This window comes from Suricata suricatta, chromosome 13 (assembly GCF_006229205.1).
Source record: "Suricata suricatta isolate VVHF042 chromosome 13, meerkat_22Aug2017_6uvM2_HiC, whole genome shotgun sequence".
Taxonomy (NCBI): Eukaryota; Metazoa; Chordata; class Mammalia; order Carnivora; family Herpestidae; genus Suricata; species Suricata suricatta.
Genome location: NC_043712.1, coordinates 17,330,475 through 17,347,931, shown reverse-complemented (window position 1 = coordinate 17,347,931; position 17,457 = coordinate 17,330,475). Strand labels below are relative to the sequence as shown.

Genomic DNA, 17,457 nt, shown 5'->3' with positions numbered 1-17,457 from the left:
GCATCACTTTTTATAGCACACAGTTCAGCTGCTCTAGTAGAAACAGCCCACTTGACTCTCAGCTGGTTCCCAGGTAGTGAAAGGGGCTGTTCTTGCCTCCCCGGCCTCCAGCCCTCCACCCCTCCCTCATCCCCACTGATTCTCTTTCTTGCTGCCTCGCCTCCCTCCCCTCCCTCTCCGCCCACTCTGCCTCCTCTCCCACCCTTCTCCCTCCTCATTTCCATTCTCTTCTCCGGAGAGCAGTGTGATATCTAGTGGGCTGCCCTGGGAGAAGCGTCACCACAGCAAAATCAATTCAGGCGGTGTGTTCTGACCTAGATTCAAGGGTCTCCAGTCCCGGTGCAGCCCTAGGAATAAATGCAGAGGCCCAAGAAAACAGGATCAGGTTTCAAATGAGAGGTCTAGTTGTGGGATTCTAGCCAAATCCCAGCTCCACACCTAGGGAAAGGGGGAAAGATGGGGGCGGGGGGGGGGGGGGGAGGGGTGCACATAGTGGTGGTGGTGAAGGGGTTAAGAGGCTTCTTCAATGAGAAAAGCCACAACCATGGATGGAGGCTCTAGCATGTCTGACACATGCATACATGCACGCGTGCACACACAGACACACACACACTATCCTATGGTTCTAAACAGAGATTGAGGAGTTTATTACAAGATTCAGTGGGCTATGTGGTTACACAATTAGCAAACTCTCATCCTCTCTTCCTTCTTTTCCTTTCCTTTCTCTTTCCTCCTTCCCTCCCTTCCTCCTTCCTTTCCCCTTCCTTCCCTCCTTCCTTCCTGCCCTCCTTCTTTTCCTCTTTCTTCTTCCCTCCCTCTCTCTCCCCTTCCTTCCTTCCCTCCTTCCCTCCCTCTTTCTTTTCTTCTTTCTTCCCTTCCCTCTTTCCCTCCTTCCCTTTTTCCCACCGCTGTCCCTCCTTTCTCCCTCTTTCCTCACTCCTCCTTCCTCCTTCCTTCCCTTCTTCCTCCTCTTTTTCCCTCCTCCCTCCCTCCCTTCTCCCTCTCTCCCTCCCTTCCTTGCTTCCTCCCTTCCTCCAGCACCTGTTCTTGTTTGCATTCCTTCTTTTTCTGCCTCAAACTCTTCCCACTTTCCCATGCCAGCCCACCCACAGAAGGACAGTTCTGATAGGGAGCTAACTTTTAGAAAGCCAACTCTAGGAGGAAATCAATTCTTCATGTCACCAGATTTTTAAAAAATTTTTTAATGTTTTATTTATTTTTGAGAGAGAGAGAGACAGCATGAGCAGGGAGGGGTCAGAGAGAGAGAGAGAGAGAGAGAGAGACAGACAGACAGACAGACAGACAGACAGAATCTGAAGACAGGCTCCAGGCTCAGAGCTAGCTGTCAGCCCAGATCCCAATGCGGGGCCCCAACCCATGAACTGTGAGATCATGACCTGAGCCGAAGTCAGTCACTCAACCGACTGAGCCACCCAGGTGCCCCTCATGTGACCAGATTGACTCCTTATGGGCATCTTGGGCTTGGATTGTGGGTGGGGTGGGGTTGAGTACCCATCCCATCAGATGACTGTGTAGGAATCCCTGTATGAGGTTCAGAGCCCATAAAGAAGCTTCTCGTGGCCAGAGGCCACAGGCTCCCCCGCGTTGGGCAGCCCATGAGGGGATCAGCTCCTCTCAGGATACCTGTTGGAGTCACTGGTCTGGGGGACACACCTGCAGATGGAACTGCTGGGGCTGAGCACATGTGTCTCTTGGAAGGTACCAGATGCTCCTGACACTTCTCCTAGACGTTGCTTCCTCTCCATTCTTGTCAGACATCTTCCAGCCTTCCTCTGCTGCCACATCCTAGTCAATAACTAGGATTATCAAAGTCTGATTTCCCCTTTCCAAAGGGCTGCGAAATCACATACCTCTGTTGTTTTGTCTTCATAAAGTCATGGTCCTTGAAAGCTGGGAAGCCTCTAATCGACTCTCTGGTTCTGCATTCCCATGAGGTCCCAGCAAGGGAAGGGAGTTCCCCAAGGCCACCAGCCACTCAGCAGCAGAACAGGCATTGGAATCCAGTTCTCGGGGCTCCAGAGGCATGGCACACTCCTCTTCATCTGAACATTCAAGACTCCTGTCACAGGGGCCAAAGGAGGTCACCAACAGCGTGTGTTTGGCCCCCATTAATCCTCTTCTCTAGTTAGTTGCCAACATGTAAACATCAGGAGTGTTCCTTGTAAAGACATTGACAGATGGGGAGACACGATGGGATCAGTGCCATGGGCCACCTGCGCCAGTAGTGACCTGCCGCTGCTCATCCAGCCTCCCTCAGGCTCCCCACACAGCTCATTGACATCCTGACCCTGACTTGGCCTCATCACCCCTGGGTCACCACCTCTGGCTTCCAGGATTCCAGGGTTCAAGAGCCTTTCAGGATCCCTTCCAGTAGTCTCTGCATTCCCAGGAAGGGAAAAAGGAGACCTATCTCAATCACTCTTTCTCAGTCTCCCTTCCCAGCCACCCTGTGGAACTAGGAAGATGCCACAGTGATCTTCCCTCTGTTTCCAGTGAGGACATGCTGTCATTCCCATGGTCTCCATCTGAGCTAACCCATGGTGATTTATATACAGCCTTCTTGTTATTATCCCCCTTCCCCACCGTGTAGCTGCAGGACTTGGACTGAGAGTCTAAGGACGCAGCCAGGATCAGGATCCTCAGCAGCCCTTCCAGTGCTAGTCTTTTGGATCCTGGTTGAGCAGTTTTGGATCCTGTGATACATGACTGGGGGCCATTTCCATGGGCAGAGGAAATAGCAGTTAGGGGTTGGCTATTGAATCACTGAAGGATCTATCTCTATATGAAACCTGGGTCTATAAGTAAACACATTATATATATATATGAAGAAAAATGTTTAAGTATCTAATTACCTTTGTATGGTGTATGTGTGTCCTCCTTTACCCACCTGTGAGAATTTCATTGATAAAAGTACCTATGCCCCTTCCCCCATCCCTTGGATCAGCCAACGTACTCCCTCTGAGAAGTGTCTTCTTTTTCCTTCTTTCTTACTTTATTGCCCATCATATTTTAAAGACTTTTTTAAAGTTTATTTATTTATTTCTTGAGAGAAAGAGAGAGAGAGAGAGAGAGAGAGAGAGAGAGAGAGAGAGCGCACAAGCACGCACACGGTGGAGGAGGAGCAGAGAGGAGAGACAGAAACCCAAGCAAACTGTACATCATCAGCGCAGAGCCAGATGAGGGGTTTGAACCCACAAACTGTGAAGATCATGACTTGAGCCGAGATCAAGAGTTGGACACTCAACAGACTGAGCCACCCAGGTGCCCCATCCTCCCCCCTTTTTTAATGAAGACAGAGGCTTTTCTTTTGTTTTCCTTGTTTTGATTTTTGTTTTTGTGTTTCAGAAATGACAGGGCTGTGTTGGGGAGTTATTTGGGAGGGGCATTTGGGGTTATGTTTATCATTTTTGGACAATGTGTTCATACAACCCTTCCAACTAATGGGAAGGCAGAGAGAAGAGCAGGGGCTGAGGGGACAGATGGGCACACCCGCACTGACATTTTGTCCACGCAGAGTGCCTTGGCCAGTCATCTAAACTCACTGAGTCTCACTTTCCTCTTCTTGAAAATGGGAGTAATTGTACTACCTCAAGAAGTTATGGTGAGGATGCATGTCAGGTGATGTAGGTAAAACACAGGGGCTCCCACCTGGAACTGATTCCCTTCCTTTCCTCCTTTCTCCCTGTTTTCAAGCCTGTGAGCCAGGCATGCACAGATGTGCTGAAAAAGTGGGGATGCCTCAGTCCCCACAGTGTGTTCTGGAATACACTAATCCTGGGTGGCTCAGTCAGTTGAGCGTCTGACTTCAGCTCAGGTCATGATCTCATGGTTTGTGGGTTCATGCCCTGCATCGGGCTCTGTGCTGACAGCCTGTCTTCAGATTCTGTGTCTCCTTCTCTTTCTACCCTCTCCTGATCATGCTGTTTCTGTCTCTCTCTTTCAAAAATAAATTTAAAAATACTAAAAAATTTTTAAAAAGCAAAGAAAAACAGAAAGGACACACTGGAAAAGGTGATCAGAGTTTGAGAAATGATGTCTGTCTTAGCCCCTTCCAGAAATCCACAATGCTCATTAGAACATTCAAGATTATGAGAAGTCCTGCAATTAAAGAAAAAAAAAACAACCCTGACTTCTCATTAATCCAATGCTACCCTGGTCTCTTGGCCGTGAAACCTTTTGGTTGGATAACTCATGTGACCAGGGACATTTTCCTTTTAGAGCGGAGAGAGCCAGAGCAACCATCTTTTCTTGAGGTGTCATAGTTTCCAAAGCATTTCTTGTGCATGGACATTTCTATTGTACAAACACATGGAACTCCATCCTGCCCTGGACCTTTACACATGCTCTTTATGCTGCCTGGGATTCCCTCTGCTCCACACTTTTGCTTTGGCTTGTCCCTCCATTTTATCCAGGTCTTAGTTCGGATGTCCCCTCTTCATGGAGGCTTCCTCTCCCCAACCCATCTGCACGTGGTGCCTTTTCCCCAACCCCAACTGTCCTCTATAATTTCCCCACTCATGGTCTTTATGTGCATATCACTACCTGAAACAGGCTTCTTTATGACTTTTCTGGGGTGCGTGTCCTTCTTCCTCAAAAACATGGGTGGCAGGTATCATACATGTATCCCCAGGGTTTAGAACAGTGTCCCGTGTGCAGCAAGGCCCCCATTCAAGGTCTGTTGAATAGACAAATGGGTGGCTGACATGTCACCCTGTTGATACTCTTGAGAGATAAATTGGCTCTGTACTTCCATTTCATGAAGGAGAAAACTGAGGCTCAGTGTAGTATGTAACTTTCCAAGGTTAACGATAAGTGGCAGTCCTGGGGGTAGAGCCCGGATTTGCCCAGTTCCTTAAGCCCTGTGCCCTTTCAATTGTAGGAAATCCATTGTTTCAGTTCATTCTTTTTCTTATGAAGAATATTCATGTGCAGAGACATGGGGGTGGGCGACAGGTACATGCTGCTTTTACCTTTGTGGCCCCAGAGCCCGGAGCAGCCCGGAGCCCCCCGGAGCCCCTGGCCATCATCCTGGGAGTGCAGAGCGAGCATGGCCACACTGTAAGGCACAGGTCAGAGGACCAGCTCTGGAGCTGGTCACTTACAGAGTAAACCTATTTAAATTGGAACCATGTGGTTCTTGCCTGCAGCGTTTATACACCGTGAACAGATGCATTGTTTGGTGTCAGAGCCCTTGCGTTGACTCCAAAGTTACAGTCTCTTAGAGGCGTCCACATGGCACATGCAAGGGAAGCTGGGGGAGGGGGGCGGGTGAGCAGGAAGGAGGGCAGAGAATGGAGGATCTCAGCAAATGTCACTTAATCCCTCTCTCGCGCCGCCTTTTGGAAGGAAGTTATTCAGGGATGCAAAGCCCACATTGGTGTGGGTCTGGGCCCTCAAATGCTTCCCTTTTCTGAGTATTTTAAAAAGTGAATTTGTGATGTGTGGAGGCTTTCATCTCCATACCCCCAACCCCTACCCCTTGATTCTCCTCATACTTGTGAGCAAGGCACAGAACACATCTGAGATGAGTAACTATTTTCCTATAAAACCCTCAGTGGGGTATTCTGAAATGGGGAGCAATAAAAAAAATGGGAATTTCTTCTTAAGCTGGTTTGGTCACCACTCGCTCCCTGTCTCCTAGTTAAAAACAGGAAAATGAAAGGCTTGAGGCTCTGAATGCAGATCTAGCTTTCTCTGCATTACCCGGTGGCAGGCATTGGTGTGGACAGAGTCAGAGAAGAAAACATTAGAGAAAACCACCCTCTACAAGCTTTCTGTGTTCCCAGTCAATGTCTCAACCTCCTCAAAGTGATTAACAGCAATTGGGAGACACACACTCCTCCCCAAGTAGTTTCTTGCTACTTAGGAAGCACCACCATATGCAAAGCACCTTTATTGCAATGCAAAGTGCACCAAGATGGAACAGGCATTATCTCTACCCTCAGGAAAGTTCTAGTCCAGGTGTGGAGCAGGGTTGACAACAAGGACTTTGGAGCCACACATCTGGGTGGGAAGTTAAACAAGTAACTTGATCTCACCGGTCCCCGATTTTTCCAACCATAAAATGAATAACACTTAGCTCATAGGGGTGTTGTGAGGATGGAGTGAGCTCATGTACATAAGCAATCAGTGAATAGTCGCTAAAGTTACTGAGTGTCTGTGTAACAGTAAACATAAGGGGAAAGACATGCAGCACAGGGATTTTATATTTCCATTTCCTTAAGGATTAGCACACATTCCGGCACATGGTGGGCACCCGGCCCCCGTGCTTTCAATGCATGAAGCATGAGGCCAGAGAAAGGAGGGCAGAATGCCTGCCAAGGACCTCCCCTGGGAACCCAGGGGCTACAGGGAATATAGGAAACAATTTCCTGTAGAATTTACGTGGAGGTCAGACTTGAGGAGTGGGTAGAATTCAAATCAGCAAGATTAGAACAGCAGCCACACCAAGAAGCAAGGCATGATCATTGCATAGCTTTACCAACAATCCAGAAATCACTTTACAGTTTATAAAAGACTTCTACAATCAGCACCTCAGTTGGGTCTCATGACCCCCTGTGGGTTGGCCAAATTTGAGAGTACTCTGAAGCTCAGAGAGGTGACCTACCTTGCCAGAAGTCACACAGCTTCTGGGTAATAGAGCATAGACCTGTTTATACCACTAGCTGCCACTTTGGGAGTGTCTTTATGTGCCAGGAATCCTGCTCCCTGCTTTTCCTGACCTGATTTCTCACCTCAACCCTCCAAAGTGAGGATTGTTCACCAAGTACAAAGAGGCTGTCGTTCATCTTGGTGCCTGCACGTGAGAGACTCAGTGCATGCTTGCTGTGATCATGATTCTCATTTCTCAGGTGAAGAAACTGAGGTTCTGCAGGGTTTGGAGATACATAACATGGATAGCTTTCTGTAAGATTTGAACCCTGGCTTCTCTGTTTCCATAAGTCATGCTCCATGGTACACTTTGCTGCCTCCAGAGTCTTCCTCTCCTCCATCTCAGCCTCCTGAGATTTTGGAGAAGGATGCCTTGAGCTTTTATCTCCCTGCCGGGGTGCAGTGATCCTGCAGGACAACTTGCTCTAACCGTCCTGTCCTTTTTCTCCCCAGCTGCGTGCACTTTGCATGTGAGGCCACTGACTGCCCAGAGCTGGTGGTGGAGAATGCTTCTCTCAACTGTTCCAGCAGCGACCGCTACCACGGCGCCCGGTGCACCGTGAGCTGCCGGACAGGTTACGTGCTCCAGATACAGCGGGACGACGACATCATCAAGAGCCAGGTGCGCAGGTGCTGGGCACAGGGCCCCTCTCCAGCCCCAGGGGGGGCCGACCAGGTGTGAGCATGCTCTCTGCTGCTGTTCAGACTGTGCTGCCATGGGAAATACTCCGTCAACATGTGTTGAGTGAATGCATCAACCCACCCATCCGGAATTTCCGAGACAATGGTTTCTGTGCAGAATAGTGTTCCATACAACCTGTATCAGAGTCTTGGGAGGGTTACAAACCTGCACAACCATGGGCTGAGCGGAGCCCACAACCATGGGCTGATTTTGGAATGAAATCCTCCCAGGCAGAGCTCTGCTGCAGTTGAGTGGGCTGCTTTAGAAAGAGGTGAGCCCTCAGTCAGTGAGGTGTTCGCTCATTCATGGCAGTCGTAAAACAGACTGTAACACAGCTGTTCACCAGGAACCAGATGCCATACTAGGTGCTAGAGAAGAAAAAAATATGTCACTAAGATAAACCAGGGCTCTTCTCTTCAGGAGCCTAGTGACTGTTGCCGGGAACAATGAGTGAGTAATGACCTCACGGTGTGATAAACATGGGTAAAGGCAAGTTCAGGGTGGGGTGGAGGCCCCAGAGGGCCTCACCCTGGAAGAAGTGACTTTGAAAACAGCCAGATAGGTAGGCACAAGGGTGTGTGCCGGGGAGGAGAAATAGGTGCTCTGTGCACAGGCCAAAATGGCAGATGGAAGTCTGTTCGTGAGAAAAAGCATGCCACAGACTGATCCTTTTTTCTAGAATGCACCTAAGAATGAGGCTGGGAAGGGGCTGTGGTGGTGGGCAAGCAAGGTCCACCAGTGCAAGGTCCTGTTAGCTTGGTCAGGAAGATTGAGGTTTATCCTTATAGGGGTAGCCGAGAGCTGTTGAAGAAGGTGACCTGGTCAGATCATGGTTGATAAAGGTCCTCTGGCTGTGGCTTGGGTGTGGCTTGGAGTCTGGTAGTGATGCTGGTCACAGGGAGAGCCCTCAGAAGTCATCAGAGGCGCTCATGGAGGAGGGGAGTGTCCTGCACGAGGGGAGTAGCCATGGGTGGATTTGAGATGCGGCAGGATGTTGCTTCAGCCACATGCCACTGTGGGATGTCAGGTGGCTGTGGGGAGTGGGGTGAGGGGGCCGAGAAGCCCTGAGATCTGTCAGTAGATGCAGCCTTTTTTAGGGCCCCACCGGTGGGCATCACCCCATGCTGCAGACACACAGCAGATGCTGCTTGTCTCTGGGGAGGCCATCGTACAGAGCTCCTGGGCTTGAACAGAGTCCCACTTGGGAGCCCTGGGGCCCTCGATCGCTTGTCTTAGACACCTACTTCCTTGTGTCAGACGTGGCAGGTCTGAACTCCTGTGGAAACAATTAGGCTGTTTTGGCAGCAAAGGACCTCTGCTCCCTTTGATGTGTGCTTAGGAGGGGAAAAGTGTCCTTTGCTTTTAAGATCCCAGATCAACATTTGGCATCTCCAGTCCCCTGGGATCTGGCGGCTTCCTCATTGAAAGGCAGTCTGTAGGTTGCCAATGGCAGTCCCTCCCTTGGCTCTGAAGCTTGGCCTCGCCCTTCCACCCGCGGGGCCCCTGCCATCTTCTGATTTGGTTCAAATCCCTGTCAACCCTTTTTGCTTCTCCCAGGCTTCTTCCTTGCTCATGTCTACCTCTCTCAACTACTGAACCATCAGATCTCAGAGCAGGGAGTGGCTCTTAGAGCCACCCTTGGGTTCAGCATCCCAATGGGCAAGTTCAAGTCAGGAGAGGGATCTGCCCATGGATTCACAGTTCAAAGGGCTCACATCCAGGCCTCCACTGTCCCAGGGCAAGGCCCACTCTGTGCCACCCAAAACAAGAGTCTCGCTATTACCTCCTACAGAGCCAAGAAAAGATACAAAGATCGAGAGCCAGTGACCCACTGTTGTGTCATGTTTCAACAGACTATTTCAGGAAAGAAGTCATCAGGCTCCAAGAGGTCCAAGTCTTCAGATTCTCAACAATGGGTATAGTAATCTGGGAGACTCTCCAGGGAGCAGTTAAGAGGGTGGCCTTTAGTGGCACTTGAGTGGCTCAGTCAGTTAAGCGTCTGGCTTCAGCTCAGGTCATGATCTCATGGTTCGTGGGTTTGAGTGCTGTGGCAGGCTTTGTGCTGACAGCTAGCTCAGAGCCTGGAGCCTGCTTCGGATTCTGTGTCTGCCTCTCTCTCTCAGCCTCCCCTGCTCATGCTGTCTCTCTCTGTCTCTCAAAAATAGAAAAATTTAAAGAAAAACATAAGAAAAAAGAGAGTGGCCTTTAGTTCAAGTCCCACGTCTCCTCTTTACAGCTGTGTCACTTGGAGAGAATCAATGTTTCTGAGCCTCAGTGTGTCTGCATCTGGAGAATGGGACCTGGGCTACCAATTTCAAACAGTTGTGTGCATTGTTAAAAGGGAGCTGAAGCATTGATCCCCTAGAGCCAGGATGAGACTCTGAGCTGTCACTGGGGGAAAAGAGTGTTTTCCCAAATGCAGGATTCTGTCTGCACGCCCTTATTGTGCCCACCTCTGCCTTTCAGATGGGACCCAGCATCACGGTCACCTGCACTGAGGGCAAGTGGAACAAGCAGGTGACGTGTGAGCCAGTGGACTGTGGCATCCCGGACCAGCATCATGTCTACGCCGCATCCTTCTCCTGCCTTAAAGGCACCACCTTTGGCCGCACATGCTCCTTCCAGTGCCGTCACCCAGCGCAATTGAAAGGTATCAAGGGCCCTTTGGTTCTGCTTGGCCCCACTTCCTGTGTGGGAAACCAGGAGGCGCCTCCCAGGCCCTCCCCTGGGTCTCTAACACCAAGGGCAGGGGCGGGGTTCTGTCTGCTCCTCTGACACCCCTCCCCAGGTGCAATTTATGGAAACTGCCTGGCTGTGCAGGGGAGGAGGAAGCAGAGTGGGAATAAATATGAAAATGAAGTCTCCCCCTTGCAAATCTTACAGAAAGGAAGAGAGAAGGGCAGGGATGAGGGAGAGAGGAAGAAAAGAATCTAAGAGAGTAGCATTTGGAAGTGATCACCAGATAGGATTAGGGCCCAGTAAACCTAAGAGATAAGTATCCAGAGGAGGAAAATGGAGCCACAGAGAGGGTAAAGAACTTGTTCGAGGCCACACTCTCCGGGGTGGGATCCACACTGGGGCCCAGGAGTGTCTGTCACCAAAGCCACAGCTCCTTCTTAAGAAGGGTCAGCTGGGAGAGGGGCAGGTGTGGGCAATGAGTGCTTGCTGGGATCCAGGATCTCCTAGGCAACATCAGGTGTTGAGGTGAGTGAGGCATAGTCAGGCTTCCTGGAGAAGAGGCCACATTTTGGAAATGGGGAAGAGGCCAGCCTGGGTGACCTAGAATGTCAGGACTAGAAGGGTTGTCAGACCTCTTAGAATAACATTATTTAGAAACATGATAAAACTGAGGTCCAGTGAGAGGAAGAAAGGAACGTGTACAAATCACAGAGCAAGTTAGTGGTATTTTCAGAACCATTGCTCTTGGCTTCCAGTTGGATTACTGGGTTTTGACATGACACACGATCTCCAAGTTATGATGGTTCAATTTAGAATTTTTTCACGGTGCAAACAAGCGGCATCCATTCAGTAGAAACAGTGCTTGGAATTCTGAATTTTGATCTTCTCCTGGGCTAGCAGGATGCAGTCTGACACAGCCTGGTGGTGCTGGGCATGGTACCTTGCAACTGATACCTGTACAACCAGCTCTGTCCCTGCAGGGCCATTCTGGCTGCTACCTTCAGCATAGTATTCAAGAAATTACACGGGGTATTCAGGACATTATTATAACATAGATTTTGTGTTTGATGATTTTGTCCTACTTTGTAAGCTAATGTAAGTGTTTCAAGCATGTTTAAGGTAGGCTGAGCTAAGCTAGGATGTTCAGTAGGTTAAGAATACAAATGTATTTTTGAATTGCAATATTTTCAACATATGTTGGGTTTATTAGGATGTGACCCATCATATGTTGAGGAAGACCTGTATATCCATTTCTCAGAGGTGCCAGGACCCTCTGCTTTGCTTACTATATCAAAGGGAACATTGTCCCTTTATGAGACACCCAGAATGACATCTGTCTCAAGCATGAGTCCTCTCTTGGATGGGTCCTGCCATCAAGCATCAGTAGATCATTCTGAGCGGGGGGATAAGTGAACTTGCATGGGATATGAGGGGAATTGGCAGGAGGTCTGTGAATTCCCTTGAACTTAGAGTTCAAGAACTATAGGGGCACCTGGGTGGTTCAGTTGGTTAAATATCCGACTTCAACTCAGGTCATGATCTCGTGGTTAGTGGGTTCGAGCCCTACATCAGGCTCTGTGCTGACAGCTCAGAGCCTGGAGCCTGTCTCCAGCTTCTGTATCTCCCTCTCTCTCTGACCGTCCTGTGCTCATGCTGTCTCTCAAAAAATAAAAATAAAAATAAAAGAACGATAGAACTTCAAGTTATGTAATCATGAGTTTCAGGCATGAGTTTCAGGTTATTGGAAAGAGTCAATAGCTTCCCCAAATTTTCAGGGGGAAGCAGAGTTTCCAATGATCACTGGACATGAGTTCCTGAAGGGTAGTGGCTGTGTCTAATCCATTTTCACATCCCGCTGTCAGCAAGCCCAGAACCTGCACTTAATAAGACACAATAACGTGTTTTGACTAGATGGCTGGATAAATTGATAAAAGTAATACCGCAGGAAATGTTTCTTTTAAGAAATTAATGAAAGACCAAGCAATGTCACTAACCTACCCCAAAAGAAAAACGGGAAGCACTGAATGGGATGTACCCTTTAGGTCCCCTTTTTTAACCCAAGATGATTTGAATAAAGGAATTATAGACATTTGATGTAAGATACTCAAAAGACATAGGCTGGAGAGAGGTGAAGAGACAGTGGAAATTGTAAGTCTCCCCACCTTTCAGGCTGTCTGAGCCCCTTCCCTTGGCCCAGATGTGGCATGTGCTAATAACGCCAGCCCAAGAAATCACACTTCTCCTCTCAATCGGGGGCCTTTGGGAAGGAGCAGTGTGCAAATTAACATTGATTATTATAGCCCCCATTGTGGCTCATAATGGTTCTTAGTCAAAGTGACTCAGACCCTTTTGCTATTGCTTCTCTACTGACTATGGTAGAAGCAGGGCAACCCTGCTGTGGAAATGAGCCCCCAGAGGGACCACCATCTTGATAGTTGTTGATCCCAACTTTGTTCTTCCCTTGAGAGTGCAGAGAAGCATCCTTCCATGACACGTCTGTGTGGGAGTGTGAATCAGTAAGAACTGGGGGGGGCAGCCCAGGTACCTCACTCATGAACTTATTAATGCACCACCCCCATTCTCAAGCAAGGGGGCAAGGAGGTTAACAACTCCCCCCCCCATGTTTTGTTTCCCTCCCCTATCCTCCCTTTGTTTTTCCTTTCTTGCAGTGTAATGTAAGCAAAAAGACCACTAACATTAGAATCAAACAGACTGGGATTCCACTCCTGGCTCTGTCCCAGCTATTGATCTTAGAAGAGCTATTCCATGACTCTGAGCCTCAATACTCTCATCTGTTAAATGGGTGTAGGAGTGTCTGCACTGAAGGGTCCATAGTCCTGGGAGCTGGGAAGACATGCTTTTCTTAGGACCCAGAGATATATGTCATCAGACAAGAAGCCCTCCCCTCCCCCTCCCCCCAGGACAGGCAGTTACTAGTGTAGCCCCTGGGAACTGGTATAACAAGCACTTAACCTTCTATTCCCAGGGAATTTTTGACTATCCTTACTTTCACGTAAATTCTGAGCCCTCTTTAAGATGTATACAAAATATCCTGCAAACTCACAGCCTTAGATCACTTCTGCCAAGACACTTTACTAAATGAGCACTACAAGCACTGGTAGAACCTACAGAAATGTATGAGAGGAAACATATTATCAAGTTCAACAATAACAACAAAGCTTCAAAATTATAAAGATTTAATTAAAGGGATAAAAATGCAATATTACTTATATTGCCTAGTCAACCTCAACTCAACTGTGTTGGGTGTGCTTGGTATTGACTGTGGAGTGAGACTTCTAAAGTAAGCATGTATTGGGGCACAAGCCTGGAACATGTGGAAGAACATGGGGCTCTTGATCTCGGGGTTGTGAGTTCAAGCCCTGCACTGGGTGTACAGATTACTTAAATAAATAAATAATCTTAAAAATTATATATAAAATATATAAAGTGAGCATGTCCTCATCCTACAAAGATCTTTTTCAAAGGCTCACTTTGTACCTCTGGCTTTTGTTGCCATATCTGTCTGTTTTGCCTTTTTAACCTCAGACTGAGAACTCAGTCTATTTACTTGCTTCCAGAAGATACCCAACATCATTGAGCACTTCCTGATTTCTCAAACATTACCAAATATGGGGATGTAAGCTGGGTAGACACAGAGTATGGCCACATCCTATAGAGTAGTGAACCTTGTGCCTGCCCTCAGCTCTTTTCCTCACTCCAGCCCTCTCCCCACAGAACCCTGTTATGACTTCCCTCGCTGTGAGAATTGCACATTCTCTTTTCTGTCTCAGGAGGAGACCCATCCTTCTTTCTCAGAAGCAGATAGCCAGGCCTTGGAGGGTCCCAATGATCTCATCGGGACATCTTCCCCACAGAAAAAACAGGTCGCCCTCACCCTCCAAGAGAAATCCTCATCCAGCTCCTAAGAGAATGCTTCTCTCTCTATCTGTCACCCTGGTGTTTGAGATGGTCAGGGCCCAGGATGGATGAAGATGCCGCTGGGTTTAAACTACTGCTGGGCGATGATGGTAGACCACTACTCAGATTATGCCTGGGGACCTGAGGGTCACAGTGGAGAAGAGATTTGTCCAAGTTCACACAGCTGCCTATGAGGCTACTTTTTGACATGAGCAATAATAAGATGTCACCTCTTAAATCTTCCTTTCTCACTCCTGCTCCACTCAGCACTTGCTCAGGTTTTGAGAGTCAAGCCTGTTCTAAAGCCCTTTAACCTTTTCTGAACCCTGACCCTCAACCCAGAACCCCACTGAAGCCTGGAACTCCAGAGCTTGGAGAAGTCCAGAGGTTATCAAGGGTAATCATTTAATTTGACAGTGGGGAAACTGAGGTCCAAGAGAGGAAGACATTACCATTATCACTGGGGCCAGAAGGCAGGGGTCCTGACTCTAGAAATGGTCCTTTTCTAGGCATGCCCTTCCCATCAGTCTGGTGAAATTATCTACCTTGTGTCTGCCATTTGCATTCCCAAGCCTCTCCTCCATGGCAGATGTCAATGTTGCAGGCTCCTTTCTCTCGTCTTGGGAAGCTATCTATTAGTTGTCCCTGGAGGTGACTGAATCTTAGAAAACCCTCTGTTCTTTGAGTCTAGCATGTGGAATGACAAATGGAACCCCTTGGTAAATAAATGTAGAAGTGAGGGGCACCATTATGGACAGTGGGAAGGAGATGGAAGTTGTGAATCTTATTCTATGACCAGTTCTTGATTTTGAGACACTCCACTTGTCCAAAATCTCCTGATTCTATGACATGTTCTTTGACTGTGCTCATGGGTAAGAGCTCTGTAGTGGAGTCAAGAGAGTACTAGGGGGAGTGCCTGACTCTTGATTTCAGCTCAGGTCACGGTCTTGTGGTTTGTGAATTCAAGCCTCTCACTGGGCTCTGTGCTGAAGATGCAGAGCCTACTTGGGGTTCTCTCTGTCTCCCTCTCTCTCTCTCTCTGCCCCTTCCCCCCTTGCTTTCTCTCTCTCTCTCTCTCTCTCTCTCTCTCTCTCTCTCTCTCTCTCTCTCTTCCCCCTCCCTCTCTCAAAATAAATAAACATTTAAAACAGAGAGAGAGAGAGAGAGTGCTTAGGAGTCAGACCTGGAGGAAGCCCCAACTCTTGATTGAGCGACTCCTATTCCCTTACAGGGACTCTGTTTTCTCACCTACAAAATGGGGTTAGTAACAAATTGGGTTCTGAGGAACGTCAAGAAGATGGCCCTGAGAATTCCTTCTGGGCCTGCTTCATGGACTCACTTACAAACAACTATTGGTAGAATTCCTTTCAGACATTCAGAAGGGAACTGGACACTTAATCAAAATGTAATCTGATTCACCTCGGCTGGAGCTGTGAGAGCCCAGTTTTCCTGAGCAAATGACATGCTTTCTGGGACTGCCAGGCCCAGCTCAGATTTTCTCTTTGACTTCATGGGGTCCCAGGAGCCTGGGAATGTGCTTTCCAGACATAAATTGGCAGAGGATGGCATGTTTCTCTTGATGGCTCCATTTCTTCTGCCTCAGCTTTTCCCTCTGGCTTGCTGTAGCCTCAGTGCCAGGTGAAGTTCCAGTTGGCTATTTTTGGGGAAACAAGCATCCTGAATTCCTTTATGTCCTTGTCTCCTGCCTCACCTGGCCCAGGATGTTGTACAGAGACCTCTTTTCTATTTATACTTCCTGCCCTTCTTCCTCTTCCTCCTCTGTAACGTCTGTTAAGGTCTATTTCTTACCAGGAGCAATGAAACTGAATCTCCTACCAGCTCCAGCAATACTAGCCTTTGGCTGATGCAGCCTCCCGAGGGCTCACATATCCTTTTCCAGTCCATCTAGCTTCATTTGTGTTTTCTCAGAACAATGCAGTGGCCAATATACTTTCACATCCAAACTCGTTAAAGCTGCTAAGAGCTCAAAGACAGCTTTGGCTCAGGGCTAGAGAGGTTAGGAGAGTTGTTCAGTGTCACATGCAGATTCATAGTAGTTCATGCATTTAACAAATGAATACTAAGGGCCTACTATGTGCTTGGCACTAAGCTAGGGTCTGGCACTAAAGGAATGAACAAGGTCCATTCCCTGACTTTAGTATGCAGGTCCCAGGTACGAGGTACTAAGAAACCTGATATTAGGTCTCCTGGCGCCTCCCTCCTTGTTTTCTGCCCTGGGTTAATTTCAGTCTCAAAGGCACTCTCAAAGAGATTTGGTCTTCTGGGCAATCTTTTGAATAAAATAATAAAGATAGGCACATCGCTTCGACAGTACATTTACAATTATTTTAATATTCATTAGAGATTGAAATTTCTTTAGGCCCATTTGTAGGCAGGCTGAGCAGGATCTATTTTCCTGACTTTAAAAGATGAACTGATGAGGGGGCACCTGGGTGGCTCAGTTGGTTAAGCATCTGACTCTTGATCTAAGCTTGCCATGAGACAACATCATGTTCCCCCAGGAAACACAGGTAGGGAATGAGATAGGGAGGCATGAACGTGACAGAGGTATCCAGGGTCTCTTTTAGAGCCAAGTACTGCTGTGGGCAACCAGGGCCCAGTCCCTTTGGGGAACTGTGAGAGACAGAGCAGAGTATCCCTTCAGAGGTACCCCAGCTCTGGGAACTGGCATGTTACTAATCCAATATCTCCATCCTGGTTGAATGCTACTCTCAGCAGCACTGTAAGCTTGCCCTGTGCACAGGCAGAGCGTGCGTCCATGACTACAGCAAAGGGCTTCCAGCACAGGGTTGTAGGTATTGTAACCATCCTCCAGAGTGCAGAGGTCAGAGCCAAAGGGATGAGGACAAGACATGGATAGCAGGTGTTATACTCTGCCTTATTCAATGCCATACTGTGGTTAGAGTAGTGGCTACAGCTGGGCATGGTCATGCTGATTCTGTGTCTGCATCTCCTCAATTTTGTGTGTTCTTGGGGTGGGGTGCGGCGGGGGCATGTCCATGGTCCTGAACCACCAGTTCCTGCTTTAGTGTGGTTCTTCTTTTGACTGTGTACACAGCTAACTCCTATATATGCTCTCCTAGAATTTACATTTCTGGTTTGATTGTTCCCTCCCTCCCTCTCCCTCTCTCCCTCCCTCTCCCTCTCTCTCTCCCTCCCTCTCTCTCTCTCTCTCTCTCTCTCTCTCTCTCTCTCTCTCTTTCTCTTTCATTTCCTCTCTTAAGTAACATTTTTTTAAATTTTTATTTTATCCTGCCACTAAAGGACCATGACTTTTGCTTCACAATTTATAATTTGCATAGCCAATATGGTATACTTTTAGGAATCCTAACACTGTTTCCACAGATATTTTATCCTTTCTGGGGAATTCAGAGAGGTAAATTCAGCTTACATCTTTTATAACTCTGCTTTCCATCCCCCTGAAAGCTATACAGGACTATAGCCTTTGCTATGCCCATGTACCCCATAGCACTGCCCCAGTCACA

At 48.2% G+C, this 17,457-nt stretch overlaps 1 protein-coding gene across 1 annotated transcript in view; it reads left to right on the top strand.

The window, feature by feature from the left end:
* PAPPA (pappalysin 1) overlaps positions 1–17,457 on the top strand; it is a gene marked incomplete at its 5' end in the record, with an annotated part of 251,587 nt that overhangs the window by 190,709 nt on the left and 43,421 nt on the right. Inside the window, 2 exons of the mRNA XM_029919628.1 lie at positions 7,126–7,294; positions 9,821–10,004. Of these exons, the coding sequence (XP_029775488.1) occupies positions 7,126–7,294; positions 9,821–10,004 (353 nt within the window). The remainder of the gene's footprint in view (positions 1–7,125; positions 7,295–9,820; positions 10,005–17,457) is intronic.